The following is a 26874-nucleotide window of genomic DNA, read 5'->3' as shown; positions in this document are numbered from 1 at the left end:
ATAGTGGTCAATTTTTATGATGCTCAGTGGCTGAGACAAATAAATTGCAGTTCTACATCAATACTTAAAAACAATTTTAAAATTAAAAGAGTATGTTTTAAAACATTCAACATAACAGCATTCATGTGAAAGTTAGCAACAGAAAATTATAGAACATTTCCAAGTATGGAAATATGTGATAAACACTTCTAGGGAAAAGGAAAAATAATGATGTCGGTGATGGGTCATGAATTAGGGTGTGTTGTAACTCAAAAAACATACAGACAAAGATGGGTGGACATGTTTGTACATGTACACATGTGTACTAAGAGTAGAATATCTTTTATTTTAAAGGCCTAACAGAAAAACAGCAGTCCAAGCATTGAAGATAGAAAACTTAATCCTCTGAACCTGGGGCTCACTTTCATTTGGTTCAGAATGATCTAAAAGAAGCCAATGGTTGTCAACTAAGAAAAGCTGTATTACAAACCTTCTCTACGGGATGTTAGAAGAAAACTTTGCACACAAGTTCTCCAAGAGTCTTTCTCATCTTTCCACATGTAATTCAGATACTAGTATCTACTAAAGCTGCCAACCAGATTAACTTATTGGCACACTTTATACAACCTTCTATTACCTTTAAAAATATATTAAAACTATTTTATTTCGGATGTCTTTTCCACTTTAATTCTTGAGAGAAAAGACAGTCTCATTTTTCTCATACCTAATTAATAGTGAAAAGTATACCTAAACCTACAGCACAAGTGCAAGATGAAAATCTGAAAGTGTAAAATCTTCAGACTTTGGCCAGGTTTTGACACTGTTGTCTGTATTTGTGCACATGTATTCTACTCTGAGATACACGCACTGCAGTACCTACCAGAGGGTAGACACACTTGACAGACTTTCCCAGATGGATTTCTAACCACAGTTTTGGTTACTCTGGGCTTCTCAGTTGTAGTCTAGATATGGTTTTATTTTGTAAGCAAGAAGCTTTATATCGTTAAATATGGGCCTCAAGCCAAATCTTGAATTTTATGTTTATTTAGGAAACATAATTCATCACATATAGTGTTGAATTAATATATGAATAGAAATGTGTTGGTGTTTTATTTTCCTTAAAATATAACTTTAAAAAACTGAAATGCAGAAAACACCAAATACTACTTGGTTTTCTATGACCTCATACTTGAATAAGGGATCTGTCAGTGGAACTGGAATATGAAGAGTAATTTTTAAAAGGCTGAGTGCTTTGATTATTCAATTGTAATTATTCTAACTGTCCCCATAGTAAAGTTTCAAATATTATTTCTAACATTCAAAAAGGATCACAAAATATCAAAGCCTACATAATATATAAATACACAATAAAAAGTTAAATAAATGCCCTATTCTCCTAAAATTATCTGAATGTGGGCCTTAACTATTTGAATCCTCACAACTGTTAAGTAGGATCAAACTAGAAATGTAAGAGTTAATGGTAGTGAGAAGCATGTATCTAACTTAAAAGCATATACTCTACACCACCATATAGGACACTCATGACAGAATAAAGCCTGCTTTCATATTGACTTTGGCTACCTGTGTTATTATACACATACACACAAGATGAAGAGAAGAAAGTTACCTGCACTATTACTATCATCATCCTGTTCAATGAAGACATGATCCAAAATGAAGCTGAGCAACTCAGACTGCAATGAAGAATCAGGAGTATAAACTAACGGCTCTAACATGTCACGCCCTCCAGACATAATCTGGTGACTGAAGATCATCAAAATGTCACACAGAATAGTGAAGGCCTGATAAAATAAAGGAAAATGATGTTATTAAATTTTTTTATCAAATGTCATAAATAAAATAAAAAATAATGTATTTAGTGTAGGGGAAAATATAATTTACTGTATTTGAAATAATTTAAAAATTCAGTTAGTATTTTCTGAAGAGTTTAAAGCTGAAGAACTATTATTTCTTAAATAACTACTAATGCTTGTACTATACTATACAACAATAATTTCACGTTATTTTTTAGCAACATTAATTGGCTATATATGATGCCATACATACACACATACACAAACACACACACACACACGCAACATAAGCTCCTATTAAATGAATATGCCCATTTTATTATAGATAAGTTCAATATATTGAGTGGTTCATCAAAGCATAGCATATTCGATATCCTTACTATTAAAGGTTTGCATGTTAAACACAACACCTTGAGATAGTGCTGCCTACAGAGGGCTGGACCTTCCATCCCACATTACATCAGTCATAATCAGTCAAGATAATCTCTCAGTCTGATCTAGGAAATTCCATACCTGAGGATCTAGGAAATACCATACTCTTCCCCGGTGATTACTAACCTGTTCTTTAACAGTAGTATTCACGTTGGTCAAGTAATGCTGACATATCTGGCAAAATACCCTCATCTGTTTCTTTAAGCGCAGTAAGTCCTCCTTGAAATAAATTTAACATGAAGTTTTAATATATTACATTAACAACTCATGGATAACTATATTAGCTGTACTTTTATTTTTAATATAAATTTATTTTCATAACTTATTACAAAAGGAGATTCCTCTTTTTTCAAATCTCCACAAAGAGCAATTCAAAGTACCTGGTATAAACTTTTAAGTACCACTCAAAAGGTTCTAAGACTTCGGAGATAACTGTACATCCATATTTACTGCCGCATTATTTCCATGAGTAAGCAGTGGAACCAAGTACATGCCCAAGAACAGATGAAGAGGTATGCATCCATAATAAAGTTATGCCATTTATAAGAAAATGGGTAGTACTGAAGATCATTGTATTAAGGGAAAAAAGCCAGATTCAAAAAGACAAATATTCTAGTTTTCCTTTATATGCAGCACCTATATACTGTGTGTGTGTGTTGCTTTCAATAACTACTTCTATAATTTTGTAAATATATAATTTGTATAAATGAACTTATTATAAATATCAAAAAGCAACAATGACACAGAACTATAGTACAAGGGAAATCAACAATGAAATTATAAACTCCATATTAAAAGAATAATAGAGAAGCATACTTATGTATACGTATTTAAGTACAACTGTAACTCAGTTGGAGAAAGAATAGCTCTAAAAGAAGAAAAAGGTAATGCAAGAGGAAAAGAATAAGAAAAATTGCACGTACTTTTTCATATTCAGAGTATAAATTTAAATACATACTCATAAATACACATATATACAAAAGGACATTAAAAGAGAATGGGGAATATTTCAGGGAAGGAAGTGGACAAGACAGAGTGGGGAGAGGAAACAAGATGGAGGGAGAGGGGGCCAAGTAAAGTGCAGTCGTCCTAGATTACTATAGCTAGTAATCCTGACACAATTGGGGAATTGCCCAAATCAGAATGGCAAGCAGCCATGTCTGATATGGGAAGACCCAGCCCCACTGTGGGTAGTGGTATCCTTAGAGGGGTGTCCAGTAGCTAGTGAGCTACTTCAGTTCCTGCCATGACTTCCTTCAGTGATACACTGTGGCCTGTATGAATAAGATACAATAAAGCCTTTCCTCCCTCAAGTAGCTTCTGGTTATGGTATTCACCACAGAAACAGAAGGCAAACTAGATACGCGTAAGTGAAAACGTGACAAAGAAAACCAGTATCTTGTAACTAAAGGTTAGCAAAAAACAAATATAAAAACTTTAAAAATTGACATGTTGATAATATCTTAAATGACCAGAGAACAGATAAATTCAATGAAAACACCAGCTCAGAATGATTAAATAAATATTATCTACATTCATTTATTAATAGAAAGTGGAAAATTCATGGAAGAAAATAAACAGAGTATCTTTCATTTCTTACTTGAGTGAGTGTCCCTTAATTGTACAAACTACATCAATAAATGGGAGAAAACTGAAAACAGAAAAATTCATTTTTCAGAAGAAAAATCCTTAACTCCCAGTAACTTAATATTTTGTTAAATGAGCCCACTCAGAATGATTATCTTCAATTCAAACACAAAACATCTCTTGGGGGCCTGGAGAGATGGCTGAGTAGCTGGGAGCACTCGTTGCTCTTTCAGAGAAGTGGGATTCGATTCCCAAGAGATATCTCAACTATGGGTAACCCCAGGTCCAGGGGATCTAACAGACAAGCAAGTGATACATATACATATATGAAAGTAGCACATTGAAATACAAAACTTAAAAAAGAAACCTTAAAAAAACTAAATTTGAGAAACCTTAAAAACTACAAATGTAATCTCAAAAAATAATCGGTGTATGAGATAATTTAGAGAGATTTGGCTCATTATCTTCAGTTTATGAAATCTAATCACTTTGTGCAATTAAGGTTCTAGGTCAAAAGTACTTAATTGTTCCACAAAATATATCTTCTTAAGGCTGGAGAGACAGATCAGCAGTTAAGAGCACTGGCTGCTGCTCTTCCAGAGGTCCTGAGTCAATTGCCAGAACCTACACAATGGCGGCTTACAACTATCCATCTTTAACTGTGGTTTCATGGGATTTGATGCCCTCTTCTGGTGTGTAAACATGCATGCAGATAAAACATCCATGTCCATAAATAAATCTTTAAAAATTACCTTCACATATTTTAAGAATTTAACAATATTAAGAATACAGAATCAAATTATGTAATATTTTCATGTGAACAAATTTTAAATCCCACAAAAATCATCCCTTGACATAAAATTTATCAATGTTTCATTGAATATGCAAACTAGAACTATGACTACATAGAGTAAAGTAGAAATACGTATGACTTCACTGACTTTGCTCTTACTAAAAGTCTAAAAGGACTGAAAATAAGGGGTACTAGTTAGCAAGAACATTGCTGAACTACCACATACCTTTGTAGACGTGCTTTCAGTGATCTTAGCAAGCTGCCAAAGGATTACATAGTGAGCACACTGCAGTGCGTGAATAACAATCTATAAAAAGAAATACAGGATGAGGGGTGAAATTAAGTCACAACCTTTTACTGTCAAAGTGCAGTATAGCCAGTAGATATGTCACATAGAAATAAATAAAAACCTGCTCAGGCATATCTCCATTTTCGATTCCGGTTTTCAAGAGTTTGTAATTACAAGCAAACAAATCCCACTTTGAAAGATCATGAGCACTGTAAAAACAAAAACAAAAAACAAAACATTCAAATTTTAAAAACTAAGCCTAACCGTAGTTGTTTCAGAATATAACATGCCTTCTTAAAAAGAAGAAGAAAAAGAAGACGAGGAGGAAGAGGTGGTGGTGGTGGTGGTGGTGGTGGTGGTGGTGGTGGAGGAGGAGGAGGAGGAGGAGGAGGAGGAGGAGGAGGAAGAGGAGGAGGAAGAGAAATTGAAAGCCTAATAACACACAAAATACACAAGGTTATTTTGCTATATATCAAAAATTCACAGATCCAACTTACTTATGAAAAGCAGTGATCCTCTTCAACGTTGACAATACCTGATATGCGTCATCTTCATCAGGTTCTTCTCCCTATGAATTATTAATTACATATTAAGAAAAATGGAAGTAATCGACCAGGAGGTGGTACATGCCTTTAATTCCTGCACTCTCAAGGTAGGGATCTCTGTGAGTTCGAGGCCAGCATGGTCTACACACCCATGCATGCACACACACACACACACACACACACACACACACACACACACACGAAGTTAAATACCAAAGTTAAACTATTTCTCAATCACTTTGGTTCAGATCAAGTAAAGAACTACCAAGTAATAAATGCTAGGCTATTGAAATGGTGACATCACCTTGGGGGAAAAAAAAGAATATGACAATAAAACACAAAAAGAAGCTTCATCATTCAAGACCTATATCTGCCAAATTTAAGACAATGTGGCCGAGTCAACATAAGATTGTAAACAGTGGCAAAAAAGAACCAGGAGAAAAATAGAATATTGTCCTCCCATCTCCTATTATGTAATACAGACAGGAAACTATTTTAAATTTTCTATTTCCAAGTACTAGATGCTCTGCCAGTGCATTTACTCTTATTGTTGGACAATAAAAAGTTCACAATTTCTAACTGCTGTGAACAGTATCAAGAGTAAGTGTCTGCTGGGCATAGTAGCAGACACCTTTAATCTTAGCATCTCAGAAGTAGAAGTAAGCAGATCTGTGTGAGCTCAAAGCCAGCCTCGTCTCAATAAAAAGCCTGACACAATAAAAAGGGTTAAAGAAAATAAATTGGACAATTGTGACTTGACTTGATTCAAGTAAAACACACACACACACACACGTATTTCTAGAAAAACAAATCCCACTAAAAATACGTGTTTATTTGTGTGTCAATATAATCCTCCTTCAAAGTACAACTTAAGAAACTCCAAAAGCAACAGTGTTCATAATAGCAACTTAAGGGACTATGAAGATACCTTCATTCTAACTCTTATCTATACCCTAACAACGATTTTTTCAACGAAGATCAGAAAACTCTCCAGTTAATTTCTTTATAACATAAGAGAGAAATCCTAGTTTTGCCTGCCATATTTTCAAAGTTGCATAGCCTTGCCATTTTCATATTTTAGTTGAGGAGTAATAGCAGTCGGATGATTCATAGGACTGAAAAGACTCACCAACACACCACTAGACTATCATAAGACTAATGCTGAGTGACTCAGTTACTGGAGGGGAAGAATCCAACAGACAAAATACTCGTAAGATATACCTCTTGCAGAAAATCTTCAAGAAGCCGGTTAAATTTATCTGCCAGTTCATCAATCAGCTGACTTCTTGAAATATCTACTCTGTTGAAGATGGTGAACTCTTCATTACATAATGCATGGTAAGTTTTAGAGCATGCTTCCAAAACATCTGTGTCTGTGTGCTTCTCTACAATATTTCGGATCTGGCGCAATAAGGCATCCAAATGCTGCAAAATAAAGTGGTTTGCATTAAAACTAATAAGGTGTAAGGCTAAGGATATAGCTCAGTGATAGAAGGTATGCCTATTGTATGTACGCCCTACTAAGGAATATACAGGAGGCATATTGTGACTATAGGAAACCACAAACTGGGACAGTTTTGAAATATACTCAGACAGTTTGGTAAACAAATACACTGGCTCATACTTATTTCAGTAACTTTAATGGAAGTAATATCTATCTCACGGGGCTTTGGTAAGATGTTAACATTCAACATCTGTAAAGAACTTTCAGTGGTTATTAGAGCACATAAAAAATGTTTTATAACTATTAAATAATACTAACAATTCATGACAAAGAATAAGCATAAATGACCAGTGATATTAGTCAAAAATGTATAAGAAAGGAAGTATATCTATGGGCATAAAGCCTACCATTCTCTAATGTAACTGGTATAAAATATAGAACTAGTGGATATAGTTTCCATCTAAATAGTATAATAGTATAAATTTATAATATAAGAAACTGTATGATAGAGTAAATTAAAATAGCATTTCCTCCACTAAGATTTTATATGCAAAAAACACCTTACCTTTTCTAATCGTCCAGTGGTGTATATCTCCAAATCAAAGTACTGAGGTAACTGCAATAAATTGGTCACCTTTTCTGCATCTACAGAGTACTTTTGGGGGAAAAAGATAACGTTAAAAACATTATAATAATGCTAACTAAGCATAGGCTGTGCCATTTTGAAAGAATCTGTGACGTATGAGGGACAGAGTTACCACCACAACTTACTTTAGCTAATAACTGCGGAAGGGCCACAGCAAACAGCTCAGTAATTCTTGTTCTGTCATCCAACTGTGTCTTCTTCTCCTTTGCCGTCAGCACCTGAGGTAGCAAAGATTTCCATAAACATCTACACAATACAGTTGTTAAGTCCTCAAAATTTAATTAATACAAATAAAATAGTAACAACATTTTAAATTATGGATACAAATTTTTTGAGAAAGAAATCTTGCATTATTATAGCCACACAGGCCTCCTTTCATTCCTTTTCAGCCTCTGGAGTCAGGGGATTATCAATAAGTACCAACATGTCCAGTCAAAATTTCTCTAATATAAAACTTAGGCCTTAAAAGTAATAAAAAAAAAACAATTTGCTCATCATTAAAGAGAGAAGCGATTGGGTGCAGTGGTGCACAGTACTCAGGAGTGTGAGGCAGGAGGACAATAGTGAGGGCGAGGGTATTCTACAGAACTTAGTGAATACAACACTATCTAGCCAGGTTTATGTAGCAAGATACTGCAACAATAAAGAATGAGAGAGAGAGAGAGAGAGAGAGAGAGAGAGAGAGAGAGAGAGAGAGAGAGAGAGAGAGAGAAAGAAAGAAAGAAAGAAAGAAAGAAAGAAAGAAAGAAAGAAAGAAAGAAAGAAAGAAAGAAAGAAAGGGAGGGAAGGAAGGAAGGAAGGAAGGAAGGAAGGAAGGAAGGAAGGAAGGAAGGAAGGAAGGAAGGAAGGAAGAAGAAAGGTGAAAAATAACTTAGGGGAAAACTACATAAAATAACAAACACACACAAAAACATTGAATAGTCTTAGAATGGAGATCAAAATCTAATTAGAGAAAAAAATGGTGGAATAAGTGCAAGCAGCACTCTCCAAAACCCCTACCAGAAAACTTTCAACCTGTGACTTTAAAAAGAAAAAGTAGGTGAGAACGGCAAGGGAGGATAGATGTAAGCAGCCGGCTTAGGAAACACTAGATAAAATACAAAAGCAACAAATATTACATACTAGAACAGACAGCTCTAAACACAAATAGTAGGGAATGGAAAAAAAAAAAAAAACCACTCATAAACCACCAGTAGATCCAATAAATAAAATAGGGAAAGCTCCCGTAGCAGGGAGGAGGAAACCCTGCAAACTTTTAGATGAAAACCAGCAAGTTGCATAATGAGGGAGGGTTAGAGAAATAAATTCCCACATGCCATTTCTCTGCACCAGGGCCTCTGAAAGCAGACACTGAGGGAGCAGACACTGAATCTCTGCAATTAAGCTACTTGGCTAGAAGAGCAGAAAATACAAGGCCAACACAACCCCTTAGTCCAGGAAACAAGACCAGAACCACAGAAACAGGGAACCAGCTCACAGGAACTTCATTTTAACTGAAACTCAGTGGAGAAGGAAAACTCAAGGTAAGTCTGCAGACAAAACTGGTTCAGGTCTTGGTAAGACATTTGCAACTGCAATGGTAAACTCAGAATATTAAAAGAAATTGGAGACTCTGACTCTGGGGTGACACCTTCCAAGTTAAAACTGGCACCAGGGCAGAAAGAATTTTACCCCTATGGACAACCTGTTTGAAATCCACTGGGGTACACCAAAACAGATCAGACCAGGTTGAGCAGGTTTCAGCTGATTATTCTCAAACTGGCAAAGTTAAATGGATCATAATCTCATCCTCACAATTAAGTAAATATATTTAATTATAATCTTTAAAATAAATTTACCGTAACACTTTCTCAACTCCGTTTCAAGTTTCTTGTTCCTCCACCAGTACAGTTTTATTTCTGTTAAACTAATTCCTGGTCATACAAAGCTCATTTTCTTTACTTTCCTATCCTCAGTGACTAATACCCAATTGCACACTATTCTATAAATGTTCTTTTATTCTGCATAAGTGGTTGGATTTGAAAAAGCAATTATTTTCAACTATTACTCTATGTTCATACCAGGCCAGTCCATAACTAGCTATGGAAGCTAGCACAGTTATATTCTCTTGGAGTGGTGCTTCAGGTCGTGTGTCCTCAGCATGTGGACTCAATGTTACAATCTAGTCCTATTAAAACACTTTAATAATACGTACCCTGAAAGCATAACAATGATCTCACTAACAACCTAATCCAAATAGATAAATCCCAATGCAGAAACACAGTATACATGAAAATTGGGGCAACTTGACCTCCCACCAATCGCACAGTGATGGCTTCCAAACAGAGTAAATTGGATGAAATAGCAAAGGATTTTTAAAAATGGTTAAGAATGTTCAATAAAACCAAAGGGGATACAAATCAATTTTGCGATAAATTCAAAGAAAAAAGCAAATGAATGAAATAAGGAAGGCAATAGAGAAAAAGAATTCAATAAAGCTAGAAACAATGAAAACCTCAACTTGCAATGTTAGAAATAAAAAACTTGAAGTAGAGAACTGAGTGGAAAGCATAATAATGTATAAAGAGAATCAAGTGGAAGACAGAGGACCCTGGTTTGAAGACAAGATAACTGAATCAGAATATTAAGACAACAAAAAGCCTAATAAGAAAATACAAACATGTAAGGTATTCAGAAAATTGGGTTTAGCCATGTGCCTTTAATTTCTGCACTTGGAAGGCAGAGGCAGGAGGATCTCTAAGTTCCATGCCAGTCTACAGAGTAAGTGCCACATAACAACCAGGACTGTTCCACTGAAAACCCCTGTCTTAAAATAAAAAGATTCGACTCATAGGAATCTTGGACATACTTGTAAAAAACAAGCTCAGGGAATAAAAAACTAATAAAATCATAGCAGGAAAATTCCCAAGTTTAGGGAAAGACATTGCCAAGCAGATCCAAAACAACTTAGAATGTCAAAACAGATCAGAAAAGAAAACAATTTCCCATATGATATTATACTTAGAAAACAGTCTATAAAAGAGTGAAAGCTGGAAGACTAAAGCATTACATCTTCTAGAAAGGCAAGCCAATGAGGAAACCAGCACTGACAACCAAAGTCTCTAAATGCCAGGACAGCATACAACACATAGAAGGCTCAGAAAGAAACAACTAGCAGAGCTGGCAACCCAGATTATAATATCTAGCAGTGCGAGGGTAAGTAACTGAAGCAGAAATAAAAATTGTCAATTGTAAACACAAACTAAAGGCACAAAGAGATCAGGAGTGCTACAAAAGTTAATGTGAAGATAGCTTTACACATTTGAGAAGAAAACAGCGAAGAATAAAATGCACTAAATAATCAAGAGACTAAAAAAAGTCTACCAACATTGAAACAATGAGTTTAAGAGAATAGTGCATCTAAATAGAAACTTAATGTTAATAAACTCAATTCTCAAAACAAAATATAGACTACTAGATTTCTTTAATAAGCTCCATTCACTTGATGATTCCAACAGCTTTACAACCTACCAACTTGTAAAGACAACTAACAGCCCAGAGTGCAAGGATTGACGAAAACATTCTGAGCAAGTGGAACTATGGAAAAAAGGGCTTTACATAGCCATATTAATATCAGACAAATTAGGCTTAAAACTGACTTTATTTGCAATAAATTACCTATTAAGTAAACAATCTCTCACGATGTAAAAACTCTAAACAAACATACATATATTTTATGAGACCAACACAACTTGATGTAGATGGAATACCAACATCACCAGAGTAAAAGTGGAGAACTGAACAGCCTTGTCTCACCAAACAGGTCATTTAAAAGAGGAGAAAAAGGAAAAAGAAATTAATCAATCATCAATTTATAAATGTATCAGAGCTAAATGATAATAGAAATCAAGTAGAAATCTACAGAGCATTCAATCCAAAGACTATAGATATAGAATATGCATCCCCCTTAGCAGTACATAAAACATGCTCTGAAAGAGATCATAATGTAAGCAAATCTTAACAAACACAAGGGAAGTACAAGCCATTGCTATCTGTTAAGAGTGAACTAAAACTAGAAAGCAAAGGTCAGAGAAACTAAAGAAAAAAAATTATAAACTTATGGAAACTAAATAAAAAACTACTGAATGGGGGTGCTGGAGAGATGGCTCAGCAGTTAAGAGCGCCGACTGCTCTTCCGGAGATCCTGAGTTCAAATCCCAGCACCCACATGGTGGCTCACAACCATCCGTAATGAGATCTGAAGCTCCTCTGGTGTGTCTGAAGACAGCTACAGTGTACTTATTTATAGTAACAAATAAATGTTAAAAAAAAAAGGAAATATATAAAAAAAAAACTACTGAATGATAAATCAGTAACTAAAAGGAGATTTTTTTTGGGGGGGGGGAGTTCTGTGTTTGAAAGAAGGAAAAATCTAAAATGTTCAGAATTCAATGAGAATGAAAGCACACCGTCTCAGACCAAGAGGCAAAAAATGTACAAAGAGAACAGTGCTAGGAGAAGTTTACAGCCATGAATGCCTAACACTCAAATAACTGGAGATTCAGTAAAGAAGGACAAGCCAACCCAAAATCAGTAGATAGGAAGAAACAGTAATAGATCAGGAATGGCTGGAGAGATGACGCAGCAGCTAGAGCAGAACTGAACCCAAGTTCTACAAGGCCAGCACTACATCAGGCAGGTCACAACTGCCTGCAAATCCAGCTCCAGGACTTTTACCTATGTGAGCACTTGCACTCACAAGATACATATAAACACAGCCAACAATACATGCACAGAAATAAAAGTCTTTAAAAAGAAGATCAGTACAGGAATCAGTGAAATAGAACTGTAAAGAGCAATTACTTTACAGTTGAAATTACTTTAATCCCAGTCTGGGGTTTCTACAACAACCAAGAATCAACGGAGCAAAAGAATTTATTCATTAAAAAGATAAAGTTGACAAACCTTTAGCTAAACTAACCAAAAGAAAGATAGAAAAATTCTACTGATAAAATTAGAGATAAAGGGGGAGACATTACCACAGATACTAATGATTCAACAGAGAATATTGAAAAACCAATTTTAGTAAATTTGAAAATGTTTAAGATATTGAGAAACTTCTAGACTATATGATCTGCCAAACAACTTAAACAGACCTGTAACAATGAGGTTGAAACTGCATTAAGTCTCCCAACTAAGACCTCAATGCTCCTAAAATTATTAATCCCACAAAACAGAAAAAGATGATGAAGCCACTGTTAATCTACTATCAAAACCAAAGAAAGATACACACTCAAAAAGAAAACTATAGGCCAATTATATTGATGAAATAGACGTAAAGATGAATGGGATTCATATTTTCAGATTCAAGGATAATTTGACATGTGTGAATAAACAAATGTAAAAATCTGTCACACAAGTAGACTCAAGAATATAAATTACATAGAAACAGAAACAGAAATGGTTTTTGACAAAGCCTCCATGATAAAAACTCTGAAGAACCAATGAGGAATATACCACAGCATACAGTTTGCCAATAGAAACCTACAGCACTACATATGCAGCTAGAGACACAAGCTCTGGAGTACTGGTTAGTTCATATTGTTGTTCCACCTATAGGGTTGCAGATTCCTTTAGCTCCTTGGGTATTTTCTCTAGTTCCTCCATTGGGGGCCCTGTGATCCATCCAATAGCTGACTGTGAGCATCCACTTCTGTGTTTGCTAGGCCCCAGCATAGTCTCACAAGAGACAGCTATATCAGGGTCCTTTCAGAAAAATTTTGCTGGCGTATGCAATAGTGTCTGGGTTTGGTGGCTGTTTATGGGATGGATCCCTGGGTGGGGCAGTCACTGGATGGTCTTTCCTTCCATCTCAGCTCCAAACTAACTGCATATGTAGCAGAAGATGGCCTAGTCAGCCATCATTGGGAGGAGAGGCCCTTGATTTTGTGAAGATTATATGACCCAGTACAGGGGAATGCCAGGAAGTAGCAGTGGGTGGGTTGGGGAGCAGGGTGGGGGGAGAGTATAGGAAACTTTTGGGATAGCATTTGAAATGTAAATGAAGAAAATATCTTTTAAAAAGGATACGTTAGAAAGAAAGAAAGAAAGAAAGAAAGAAAGAAAGAAAGAAAGAAAGAGAGAGAGAGAGAGAGAGAGAGAGAGAGAGAGAGAGAGAAAGAAAGAAAGAAAGAAAGAAAGAAAGAAAGAAAGAAAGAAAGAAAGAAAGAAAGAAAGAAAGAAAGGAAGGAAGGAAGGAAGGAGAAACCTACAGCGCAGGCTGGAGAGGATCTGCAGGTAAATACGCTTGCCACATAAAACTGCAGAACCTCAGTTCAATCCCAGGAAATTGCTAAATTGCTAAAAACACAAAGCATTTCCTACTATACTCTTCTTCAATGTAATGCTTCAAGTTTTACAGAAAAAAAAAAAAAACAGTGATACAAATAGAAAAGAAATTAGGCAAATGATCTGTACTTGCAAATCCTGTATGTAAATGCACTAGAGCTCACCAAAAAAACAAAAAACAAAAACAAAAACAAAAAAAAAAAAACCACCCTCCTAGAATTGATAAACATTCAGCAATATAGACTACAAAATCAACATATGAAGCTCAATTGCCTTCATACACAAAAGTAACAAACTCGAAAAGAAATGAAGACCAAATCTCATTCTTAATAGCTTCAAAAAATAAAGTATCTTGGAATGAAACTCACAACGAATGTCAAAGACCTATATAATAATTTCCAAAGGAAAGAATTTAAAGTATTAAGAATACACAGACCTAAACAGGTCACTCGCTCCAAGGCTCATGGAACATTGTAGGAGAGAACAGAAAGAATATAAGCTGGAAGATGAGGAGGAATGCTGTAAGTGTTTGTTTTCTCAACATGGTGTGATCAGTGCACTGTGGTTACTTGCACAAGACAGTTTTGCAACATTCCCTCAGCAACTGAGAAGAGGTTCATAAAGCCCTACTATGCACAAGGGAGCTCCTAGGGGTTAACAGTTGCTAGAGAAGGGCAAGTCGTTTAGCTCACAGATATAGTCAGGTACTTAGGTAAGTGGTCTCAGCTCAGGCATATGACCTCGCACTCAAGTTCACATAGGAAACCCCAATGAATAGAAGGACCCACAAGAAAATAAATCAAAGACATGAAAAAAAGAGAGTTAATTGAAAAGGAGTTCAGCAGGAGTGGGATTATAATGGGTCTAAGTAATGATATGCATCATATACGTGTATAAAATAGAAAGAATAAATAATGAAGTAAGAATTAGAATATCAATCAGAATAGAACTTCACCATGCAATGACAAAATATTTAAAGGTACCAGTCAGAATATTGTTCACTAAAATATAGAGATATATTTTGAGAATTCAAGGATGTAATAGTGAAAGAATGAGATTCAAAATGTTTAAGTAGGACAAAGGTGCCCAGAAAGCATGTGGAAGCTCATGAAAAGGAAAGATCCATTGTGGAAAAGGTTGGTTTACTTGATAGGTTTTTTCCTTATATTCATGTGCATTATTTTTCCTCAATACATGTAAATTGTTGTTCTAATAAATATAACTTTTTTATAGCTGATGAGAGATAGAGAGAGATGAGAGAGAGAGAGAGAGAGACTGACTTGGGCATGGTGGTAGAATATTTTTAATCTTACTATCGGGACTTAGAAGCAAATGGATCCTTTGAATAAGAGGATATCTCAGTCTACAAAGGAAGTTCCAGACCAGACTGGGGCTGTCTCAAGAAGGAAGGTAGGGGGAATGGAAAAATACAAGGTGGAGAGACTTCCTATGTTCACAAGAGCCAGAAATAACAGCATGAATTTGGCTTTATTGCTGAAAGTAATCTACAAATCAATTTAATTTCCATCAAAGATTATAATGACATTTTTCACATAAATTTAAGGAAACAAACTTAAAATTCATAAAGAAGTATAAATGACATCTGATCAAAGGGAGCAATACCGGAATAGTCAACACAACGAATTTCAATATATCCTATAGAGGCACAGTGACAAAAAGCACAAGATCAGTACAAAAACAGACATTGCGGTAGAATTGAGGGCTTTAGAGTCAAATACTGATAACACTAACAAACACCTACAACCACCTGATTTTTGACAAACATGCCCGGAAAATACAATGGAGAAAAGATATCATGTTAAATAAAGAGTGCTAAGAGAACTAGCTATCCACTTGTAAATGACTAAAGCTATAACTGAATCTCTCAGTACCAAACTCAGTCCAAAATGGGTGAAAGATGGTAATTTAAGACATGAATGTCTAAAGTCACGGGAGAAAACAGGTGTGAGGATTGGCATAGGACTTTCTGAAAAGACTGAACAGGGCTCCAAAAGCTAGGGAATGCAAGAATTAAGAAATGGAACTACATAAAGAAAAAACAAAAACAAAAAACAAACTTCTTCAGCTAAAATGGACCAAGTGAGGGAAAAGTGTTAACCTGCAGAAAAGCTTTACTAGTTACAAACTTGACAGAAGATTACTAGCTAAAATATATAATAAATTCAGTTTGACCATAAGTGGAATAACTTAATGAATGGACAGTACTCGGATCAGGAAGTACAAATAGCCAATAAATAAGAAAATCTGTACCACAAACCTAGCCATCAAAGACAGACAAATTAAGACTGAAATTCTATCTAACCCTAATCAAAATTGCTACAATTATAAGAAGAGTTAACAAATATAAGAACCATGGAAATCAGTATAGAGGCTCCTCAAGAAACGAAAACTAGAACTGCCATATAGCACAACCAAACCCTTACTGGCCATATACTTGGAACATTCTAAAGTAAAAACCTTTTATGAAGAAACATCCACACTGATGCTCACTACAGCATTATCACAAGGGTCAAGCTAAACAATCAGTCTGGGGGCCAACAAGTTTTCCTCAGACAAAAGAAAATGAATTCAATTGGAGACATGATGCAAAATGAAAACCTCAGAAAGCAGATATTCTATATTTTCTCTCATTCGTGAATTCTAGATACTCTGTTAAGTATGTAAAACTATATGTGAACACAGGACCTGAGATAGAAGCACAGGATCTGGAAGAACTAATGGAAATACCAGGAGGGAAAAGAGACATGCCAAGCATTTGACACACTTGGATGAAAATACATCTTTATACAAAACCACCAATGTAAACAAACACATACGAATTTCTTTTTAAAAGTTCAGGACAATTATTCAAATCTCCCGTTGGATAGGAAGAGAAATAGTTAAGCACATAAAATCTATCTTTTGGCACTTACAGATCAATGCTATTAACTCATTTTAACTTACTCCATGTTGTGGGACATGAGGCAAAGGCCATCAGTTCAGAATTCTAATTTGCTACCCATAATTACAAAAACAGAGGTAAAACAAAATGAAGAATAGAAAAAAAACAAAACAAAAACCAGAACTAGGGTGTAGCTCAGTGTAGAGCACTTGCCTAGCATGCACAATGCCCTGGGTTCATTCCACGGCACTGCAAAAAAGATGATTAAATAATTAAAAAATGAGTAACGAAAATAGAACAAAATACAGATTGTATCATAAAACTGATTAAGTATTATTTCATGAAATTTTGTTACACAGAGATATACATATATTTGCATGTCACAATATAAAAATGCATTTTGGTGGTTTACAATCAAACATTTGAAATTCTACGGAATTGCTGGAATTTGTGAACTTCTCAATAAATTATTAAAATTTTGAACCCTGAAAATAGGAATTACTTCATTATCCTGAACCAGCATCTGCTTCATTCAGAATTCCGTATTATCATAAAAATTTGATCTTATAAGTAAAGCAAAATACAAATATGTAGTACTCTACATGAATATACTACAATTGGTCTTGAAGAGTGACACCCATCATATGTATCAACAAAAGACCTTCTGGGAAATCAACTTTCTTTCAAATTGCTACCACCTTAGAATTATTTATGAGATAACATATATATGTGTAAACGTAATTAGAAAAGTAAAACTAAAAATCAAGTATTTTTGTTCCATGGTCAAAATAGGCTTAAAATATTCCAAATATAGAGAAATGAAGTTCAGAATAATAAAAACTGGCATACCCTTTTTCCTGTCCCTCTTCCCACAGGAGGATGACATTCAGCTGCTTGTCTAATAGTACAAAGCATTATTTCAATCAAAGCACTCTCTTGTCTGTCTGTTAGAGCTAAAAAAGAAAATCAGAAAGAGTTAACCTATTTCTTTCGATATATGCCTCTTGTAACTATTATGTAAGTTTCTTCTGCCTATGAACAGGGACCGACCTCATATACAAAAGAGAATCCATTATTATCACAGAAAAGACTAGAACAAGTTAAATTTCACCTTTCTAAATATCAGAATTCTGATTAAGTTTGCAGATATATATATATATATATGTGCAAAAGAAAGTATGAACATGAGCAACATATACAGCCAATATATAGGTGTATATGTGTGTATGTGTGTGTATACACGCACTAACAAACCTGGCTAAAAACACTAAATTTCGATAGCTATTAAATCTTTGTACATCACACAATATTCATATATGTGAATATGAGATAGGAAATATGTTTTAGAATTAGGGTTCATTCCACCATGTATAAGACCTTGAGTTTGGTTCCCAACACTCCCAAAAACAATGATAGAAAATGAACATTAATAAGAATGTGTAGAATTTGCAAGATCTATTCCAAAACAGTATGGACAAAGAATAAGAAAAGAATGAAATGCCCTTACCTTCCTCTCCACTAAGAGGCTCTTCTAATAACAAGCTATTCATACATTCCCAGTCTTTCAGGAGCTCAGTAGCACAATCCCACATGCTGTCCACAAGGTACGCTGCATGTTCGTGTAACTACAATTGAAAAGGAAAAACTCTTAGACAAATAACATAGCAGCCTCAGGACAAAAGAACAAACCAGCTATCCGGACCACGTTAAAATCTTAAAACAAAATCTGGTTCAGGGGAACAAACAGATTAAAAGTGTAGAGAGCTGCTGGAGTGCACTGTATAAAAGTAACCATTATACTACTGCTTAACATAAAAGTTATTTTACAAAAAGACTAACTACATTGCTTATTTCGAACTTTTCTTAATTCTTAGTTATACTATAATTTTAAAAAGACTATAGCTTTCCAAATTGGTTGAAGGGTTGAGCTTCATCATGAAACCAAAGAATTTGGAGAATATTATTCATTTCTGAAACTATAAAGACAAGTATGTTTCATTAAAAGAGAAAGAATACCAACAACTACAAAATTGAATTTAGCGATATACAAAAATGAGCATGGTTTGCTGATAATTGAAATAAAGAAAAACATTTACATAATGGAAAACAAAAACAAATATATAGTATGAACCCTAAAATAAAATTGAATTTTGAGACCTCATAAAGTATTTAACAGACAGAATGCGAACTTCATGAAGACTAATGGAAATCATTTTCTATATTAATGTTAATACAAGACATGAAGCTAGGTATTGTGGCTCACATGTATAATCTCACCACTTAAACTAAGGCACAGATGGGCATGGTAGCACATACCTTTTATCCTAGCACTCTGCAGGCAGAGGCAGGCCAGTCTAGCATACAGAGTGAGTTCCAGGACAGCGAGAGGGATACATGTAGAAAGAAGCTTTGTCTCAAAATAATGGGGGGGGGGGGACCTACTTGAGGCAAAGGCACATGAATTGACACAAGATAACGGTGTCTGAGCTACATAGTGAGTTCCACACCAGCCTTGCAAGGATACAGTGTGAGATTCTGTCTCAAACATTAAGAAGCATTAATTTTGAGACCTTACAATGTTCTAAGTTGTTCAGAGACAGAGATTGTCTCAGGTCTTCATGTGAGTTCTGAACAACTAGAACAAGGGCTATTCCAAAAGTTGCTACCTATAAGTGGGGTGTGTTCTTCTAGCTGGGCTGCCTTGTCTGGCCTCAGTGGGAGGAAGAGCCTACCCTTGCAGAGATTTGAACTCCATCCACTTGGAGGACAAGAGTAGGAGGGGATAGGGGAAGGATTGTGGGAGGAGGTGACCAGGAGGGGGACAGTGGGTAGGATATAAGGTGAATAAGTAAAAATCTAAATAAATTTAAAAAACTCTTACCTACTCAGAAAAATTGATTAACCTAACCAAGATTGTACAATCAGTATTGAGAGGAACACAGTTGGTAATAATTCCCAAATTTATACATAAATCATAATTATTGAACACCTATCTTATATAATTAAAAGTGGAATGAGTAGATTTCTGCTGCATTCAGTATTTCATAATCTGTAAGATTTTAGATATCCATCATTTCAATACCATAATATAAACTCACCTCACTTTCCAAGAAGAAAAAAACCAAAGTCTTCACAAGGTTGGCATTTGGACCTTGTCTTCCCCTTCTTTTCATCAGTCCGTCCTCTTCTGGATCTCTGCGGCTGAAGAGCCTATGGGGGAAAAAGTACTTGAAAACCATATTTGCTAATCATAAAAATTAACTGTATAGTCCATACTTAAGCAACTAACAACAGAATAATGTAACACTGGGTCAGTAAACAAGAAAATACCAAGCAAAGAATTGATACCAAGCTTCTCATTTCAATCTTGATAAGTCTAAGTCCTTTACCTTCTCAAGTTATATCTCTTTTGAATCCTTTCAGAGTTTCTTCCTTTCATGGAAGTAATATAATAGCTGACCAAATATATTTATACGTAAGTAATATACATACTTTTCTCTAAACTATAACATTTATCATTCAGTTTTCTTCTTTGAACATTATCTTAACAAAATGACCCTTTTCTAATGGATAGTCTGGTTGCTTTTCCTTAAGAAACAACAAAGGAGAACTAATAACTGATAGATAGTGCTTGCATCAAACCAAGTAAATATTCTAAGAGTTACTAAACCCCAAAATAAATGTTTTAATAAAATCTTAACAAATGTTAGCCTAATTTGTGTGATTAAACATGTTCTCTTTAAAAGACACTATATAATATTTGCTGAATCATTTTTATGATCATATATCCAAAGAGCTGTATCTCAAATGTTAAATGTCATCATAAAAGTAAAAGATTAACAGGGACATAAATTTACTTTTTGTAGAGAAATTCTCCAGCTGCAACTGCTACTGGCCGGTGAGCTGAATAAACCAGATGATAGACATTTTCACAATCTTCTGCAGTTAGAACTTCTTCACTACTCCTGATAAGAAAGAACAAAGCAATAACAGATTTTAGCAATATCATGAGTCTATCAACATTTTATGTATTTAATTTTGTAACTTTATGCTAAAAATATAATTTATTTGGGTATAATCTTTTGGTAAAATTCTTGCCCCAACAAAAACGCTCAGTGTATCAAGATGAAAGATAACTGCTATGATGCACAATTAATGAATAGAAGGTAGACATTCTGGACCTTTGCCTGTTATCCTAGCACTTCAAATCCTGTAAGGCATGAGGATGGGACTTTCAAGAACATCCTCAGCTCCAGATGAGGTTCAAGGTCAGCCTGGATTTATGAGCAGGGGAGAGAGGAAAGGGCAAAAGTAGGCAGCATATGGGCAAAGCAAAACTCGAGTGTCACTCACTCCCCCTACCACGTCTCTTTACCTCCCATCCTACACCCACACAAAGCATGTGTGCCCCATGCCACCAGAGGACAAACTATTAGCGGTCAGTTCTCTGTATGTAAATAAGGTCTCTCTTGTTTCTGCTGCTGCACTGCATATTCAAGGCTAGCTGGCTTGTAAGCTTCTAAATGATTTTCTTGTCTCTGCCTCCCATCTCACCATAAACTTGGTAGGTGATGCATGCCACCACATGCATCTTTGTATGTAAATTCTGGACACTGAAGTTAGGTTGTAAGGCTTATGCTTTTAACCATGGGCCAAACTCCTGGCTCGTGATGTACTAAAGTTTTGTTAGACCTTTTTCTTTAAAAAGAATGCAAGTGAACATTACATCTTGGTAAGATTTTGTGGTATATAGTCAATGAAATTATCCAAATAAAATAGTAATGATGGCTACTACTACTAAGTTAATTTAATATTTCTTATTAGTAATACTTAAAATTCTATCACAAAGAAAAAAAATATATACAATATTTTCAATTGTGACAGATTTTGCCAAGATATACTTTGAGTAATTTACATATGTTCTAGCTTGCTCTCTATTGCAGTAAAAAAAAAAAAAAACTGAACAAAACCAACTTATGGAATGGGGGGGAAGACATTTTTACTGGATCTTACAAACTGAATCTATCATAGAGGGAAGCTAAGACAGGAACTAAAAACCCAAGAACCTGGAGCAGAAACAGAAGCAGAGAGCATGATGGAAGGCTTCACTTTCTCTAGCTTGCTCAGCTACTTTTGGTACACAGCCCAGGACTACCTTCCTAGGAATGGCAGTGTGCACAGTGCAGTAATCCCTGCTCTATCAATAAGCAATTTTCTAAATGGCCAAATAGGCCTGCTAACTGGCCAGTCTGACAGATGTAATTTCTCAATTGAGGCTTTTTTTTCTTCCCAGGTGACTACAGTTTGTGTCAAGTAGGCAAAAACTTAATCAAAACAGACCAACTAATTCTCCTCCACCACTGCATATAGGCATAGCTCTACATAAAATTGAACAAATAAAATATGTTACTACCCAAGTGATTTCTTTAAAAAAAAAGATAAGAAAAAAGAAAAAAAAAGGTGGGTGTGATGGTTTGTATATCCTTGGACCAGAGAGTGGCACTATCTGGAAGTGTGGCCTTGTTGGAATAGGTGTGACCTGGTTGGAATGGAAGTGTCACTGTGAGTGTGGGTATAAGATCCTCACCCTAGCTGCCTGGAAGTCAGTCTTCCACTAGAAGCCTTTGGATGAAGACATAGAACTCTCAGCTCCTCCTGCGCCATGCCTGCCTGGATACTGCCATGCTCCCACCTTGATGATAATGGACTGAACCTCTGAACCTGTAAGCCAGCCCCAATTAAATGTTGTTTTTTATAAGACTTGCCTTGGTCATGGTATCTGTTCACAGCAGTAAAACCCTAACTAAGACAGTGGGAGCAGCGGAGCCTGTGTAATGCTCTTTGGATGGTGGCTCAGTCTCTGGTAGCTCCAAGGGGTCAGAGCTAGTTGACACCACTGGTATTCCTGACAAGCTGCCATCCCCTTTAGTTTCTTACATCCATCTCCTAGCTATTCCACAGGGATCCCCAACCTCTGTCCAATGCTTGGTTGTGAATATCTATACCTGTCTCAGCTGCCTTGTCTGGCCTTAGTCGGAGTTGGTGGAGCTAATACTATAGAGACATGATGCCAAGGGCCGGGGGATACAGGAGGGGGAGGCACTCTGTCAGAGGAAAAGGAGAGGATGGGGGAGGAGAACTATACCTGGGGACACAGGAATGGGGCAACATTTGGGATGTTAAATAAAATAATAATAAAAAAGTGGGGAAATCTCATTTAAATATGATGTCTCTACAAAAGACTAAATATATTATCTAAGGTTAATTTCTATTTTCTTTTGGGTTAATTAAAGAGCTGATCTATAATTTTTGGCTCATTTCCTATGAAATTTCTGTACCTTAAATCGTGTATGGAAATTAGTGCCCCGATGCAAATATATGAATTGAACTAAGTATATAACATACAAAGCAAGCAGTACACTCTAGAGCTATAGTTTTAACCCTCTTTCTACTTACAGACGGAAATGTCACCTTGTCTCTCTCAACATCTCATGTACTAGAATTACAGGTCTGTACTATCACACCCAGATTACTCGATTTCTACCCATCCCTCAATACAATATACTTCTCTCTCTCTCTCTCTCTCTCTCTCTCTCTCTCTCTCTCTCTCTCTCTCTCTCACACACACACACACACACACACACACACACACACACGTTACTAGCTATATTTTTTAACCAAGGATAAGCTATAAGCTATCCTAATCCTTCAGTAGAATCATAACATATGGAGAGAAAGAGAGAGAGAATCAGAGTGTCTGTTTTTTAAAAAAGATTTATTTTATGTATGTGAGTACACTGTCTGTCTTCAGACACACCAGAAGAGGGCATTAGATTCCATTACAGATGTTTGTGAGCCACCATGTGGTTGCTGGGAATTGAACTCAGGACCACTGGAGAGCAGACAGTGTTCGTAACCACTGAGCCATCTCTCCAGCCCTATTTTTATTTTGTTTATTCAAGCAACAACAGAATTTTAAAATTACAATAAAGCACAAGATGTAAAATTCTATTGGGATACTCCATTTTGTATTGGAATTCTGGTGGTTTACTCTTTCCCTCCACATACACAACATAGATGAGAATAGAGCTCAAAAGCCTTATATACTCTAGATAAGTGTTCTGCGTTTTCCACTGGGCTCATCCCAACTCTTAATAAATTTTCTAAATGAATGTTGATTAAATTATAGTGATTTCTTTAAAGATCTCTTTTTGCCATTTTTATTCAAATAATCTTAACTAGGAAAATGTTTTGCTTTAAAAGCTTTTCAAAGTCAAGTCTACTTTTATATACCTTAGTGATTTCTACTAACTTATTTTTTTCTGAGACAGATCTCTCTCAAGGAAGTTTTCAACTCGGGGTCAAGAATTCCCTACTCCAACCTAGGAAATAGGTAGAACCATATTTACCTGTATAGGGAGGTTCTTGTTCAGTCCCAGGTATTTTAATAAAATATTTCATTTTAAAAATAAGCAGAATGAAGGGGAGGGTTACCCTATAAGAAGATCAGCAGTCTCAACTAACCCAGACTTCTGAGATCTCTCAGACACTGACACACTAACCACACAGGATAGAGGAGTTGGTTTTAATGCCCCTGGCACATACAGGAGAGGATTGCATGATCTGGCCTCAGTGTGAGAAGATGTGCATAGCCATCGAGAGAAGTGAGGCCCCAGGGAGTGGGGAAGGGGGGGTGGCATCCTCTTGAACACAGTGGGAAGGTGGCAGGAATTGTGGGAAGGTAGAGCGGCAGTAACCACTCTAGAAACACTAAGACGTTTCCCAGAAAATTAAACACTGTGCTCTAGCACAGATAATACAGTATATGGAATACCATGTGAAGGGTTCAAGGTTCAATTCCCAACAACATCATCCCTAATACCTCCAAAATTCGCAAAGAATTACTATACCACTTAGCAATTTCTATTCTGGGTGTACACAAAAGAACCGAAAGCAAGGTTACATGTACCAAAACAACTATGCTCATAGATACAAATTTTTAATAGCCAAAGTTGGAAAAGAACCCATGGTGCCATCAACAGATGAATGAAAAAATGCAATATGCTATATGCGTACAGTGAAATAGTATCCAACAAAACAGGAGCAGTAATTCCTGATACATGTTTATGTGTAGCAAATCAAAGGACAAATATTACAGTTGTATTTCTATGAATATCAAAAACAGGAAAATTCATTCAAACAGACAAGACAAGTTTTTATGAGAATCTGGCAGGAAAAAGAAGAGAAACTACATATCTAAGGAGTTCAAATCTAATATACAGGGCTGGAGAGATGGCTCAGAGGTTAAGAGCATTGACTGCTGTTCCAGAGGTCCTGAGTTCAATTCCCAGCAACCACATGGTGGCTTACAACCATCTGTAATGGGATCCGATGCTCTCTCCTGGTGTCTGAAGATAGCTACAGTGTACTCACATATATAAAATAAATAAATCTTAGAAAAAAATTTTTTAAAAAATCTAATATACAATGATTTTAAAAGGTTCAAGAGACAAACACAGGTGACAGTTGCCTAACTATAAAAATGCCTATTGCTACTGATCCTTATGCTTAATAGTCAAAATGGCAACTTCTATATTCTATATTTTTATTGCAACTGTTTTTAAAACGTGGGGAATATTTGTAACACCACTATCACATATTAATAGAGTATTATTAAATTCAGACTTATTTACCAGTAGTATAGAAGCATAATAGATATCAATAAATGTTCATACTTACAATGTAACAAAGATAATACATACTTTTCTCTGTTCACTGAAAAGTTTAACTTTATTTCTATAGCATCAAGACCAGCTAAAAAAAAAGAGAGAGAGAATACTTCCAAGAGAATTGGAAGAAATGAATTCTCAACTATAATTTCACAGACTCAAGAGTTCCGTCTTGCTGTGTTTTCTGAACTTTACTTGAAGAAGTTAGAAATTTCTAACTGGGGTCAGCTAGAGCCTAAAGTAGAAAATACACCTGAACCCAGGAGTCTGCAACTGTACTAATGGGAACATCATAAGAAATCTACAGACAGACAGACAGACAGACAGATGGGACAAATGAATAAAACTGCTAGCTTAAAATGCTATGACAGGAGCCGGGCGTGGTGGCGCACGCCTTTAATCCCAGCACTCGGGAGGCAGAGGCAGGCGGATTTCTGAGTTCGAGGCCAGCCTGGTCTACAAAGTGAGCTCCAGGACAGCCAGAGCTATAAAGAGAAACCCTGTCTCGAAAAACCAAAAAAAAAAAAAAAAAAAAAAAAAAATGCTATGACAGAAGCTATTAAAATTTAGGCATAAATGCATGTGAACCAAGTACTATCAAAATATCTGGACACTAGTAATAAAGAAATATATACTTACTGTAAAACAAGAGTGAGTAACTTTATTGCTTGTACTGCAACATCATATTCTTTGTCAAGGGTCATAGACACAATTCTATCCTAAGGAAAAAAATTTGTAAAATTTGTATTTGTAAAAGAAAACAAGAAAGGTATTTCAAATTACAAATAATTTTAAATACTTGATGAAAACTAACCTTGAATCGACTGGTAAAGAGTTCCAGTTTGGAATTAAGTTCTTTATTATAGTAAAGCCCTTGTAAAGCAGTAAGACATTTGAGTCTGACTTCACCTTGCTAGAAGAAATGAAGAGAAAATATATTCAAAATCATGTATTTCCAAGTTCAAATTTTAAGTATATATTTTCTACTTAAAAATATAAGCAAAAGGGTAATATTTGACAATGAAAAAAATATATCACTTCAAACGTTTAACACTGAGCAGTCACAAGATTACTATTTCTGTAAGTTGATAGTATTTCTCAAAACTTTATCGGAGGAAAACTATTGTGAAAAGTGATAGATAGATAGATAGATAGATAGATAGTAGCATATTTCATTACTTGCAAGGAACTCCTCCAAGGTTAATGACTTAGCTTAAAAATGATAGTTTAAGAAAAAAACCTATATTAAAGTTCAGAGGCCCAAGTTTAAGATATGATTTGACTAAGATACAGGTTTAGTATTATTATTAAGATAAAAATTAAAGAGAAACTGAACTGTGTGGGGCTGTGGGTAGAATACAAAGTAGTATCCGTGGCTTAATGGTCC

At 35.5% G+C, this 26874-nt stretch overlaps 1 protein-coding gene across 2 annotated transcripts in view; it reads right to left on the bottom strand.

Annotated features, from left to right (window-relative positions):
* Positions 1 to 26874, bottom strand: part of Stag2 (STAG2 cohesin complex component) — a 130810-nt gene that overhangs the window by 22750 nt on the left and 81186 nt on the right. For both annotated transcript variants that reach the window (XM_029473466.2, XM_029473471.2), the window contains exons 11-24: positions 26302 to 26400; positions 26127 to 26206; positions 20616 to 20723; positions 19857 to 19968; positions 18266 to 18383; positions 17608 to 17711; positions 7655 to 7747; positions 7449 to 7538; positions 6661 to 6864; positions 5392 to 5462; positions 5016 to 5103; positions 4832 to 4912; positions 2352 to 2444; positions 1607 to 1781 (exon numbers count right to left, since the gene is read on the bottom strand). In XM_029473466.2, coding sequence (XP_029329326.2) covers positions 1607 to 1781; positions 2352 to 2444; positions 4832 to 4912; positions 5016 to 5103; positions 5392 to 5462; positions 6661 to 6864; positions 7449 to 7538; positions 7655 to 7747; positions 17608 to 17711; positions 18266 to 18383; positions 19857 to 19968; positions 20616 to 20723; positions 26127 to 26206; positions 26302 to 26400 — 1516 coding nt within the window. The remainder of the gene's footprint in view (positions 1 to 1606; positions 1782 to 2351; positions 2445 to 4831; positions 4913 to 5015; positions 5104 to 5391; positions 5463 to 6660; positions 6865 to 7448; positions 7539 to 7654; positions 7748 to 17607; positions 17712 to 18265; positions 18384 to 19856; positions 19969 to 20615; positions 20724 to 26126; positions 26207 to 26301; positions 26401 to 26874) is intronic.

Source organism: Mus caroli, unplaced genomic scaffold (genome assembly GCF_978045245.1).
Source record: "Mus caroli unplaced genomic scaffold, Mus_caroli_1 scaffold_5, whole genome shotgun sequence".
Classification (NCBI taxonomy): domain Eukaryota; kingdom Metazoa; phylum Chordata; class Mammalia; order Rodentia; family Muridae; genus Mus; species Mus caroli.
Note: the sequence above shows the minus strand (reverse complement) of the source record. Positions and strands in the feature narration are given on the sequence as shown.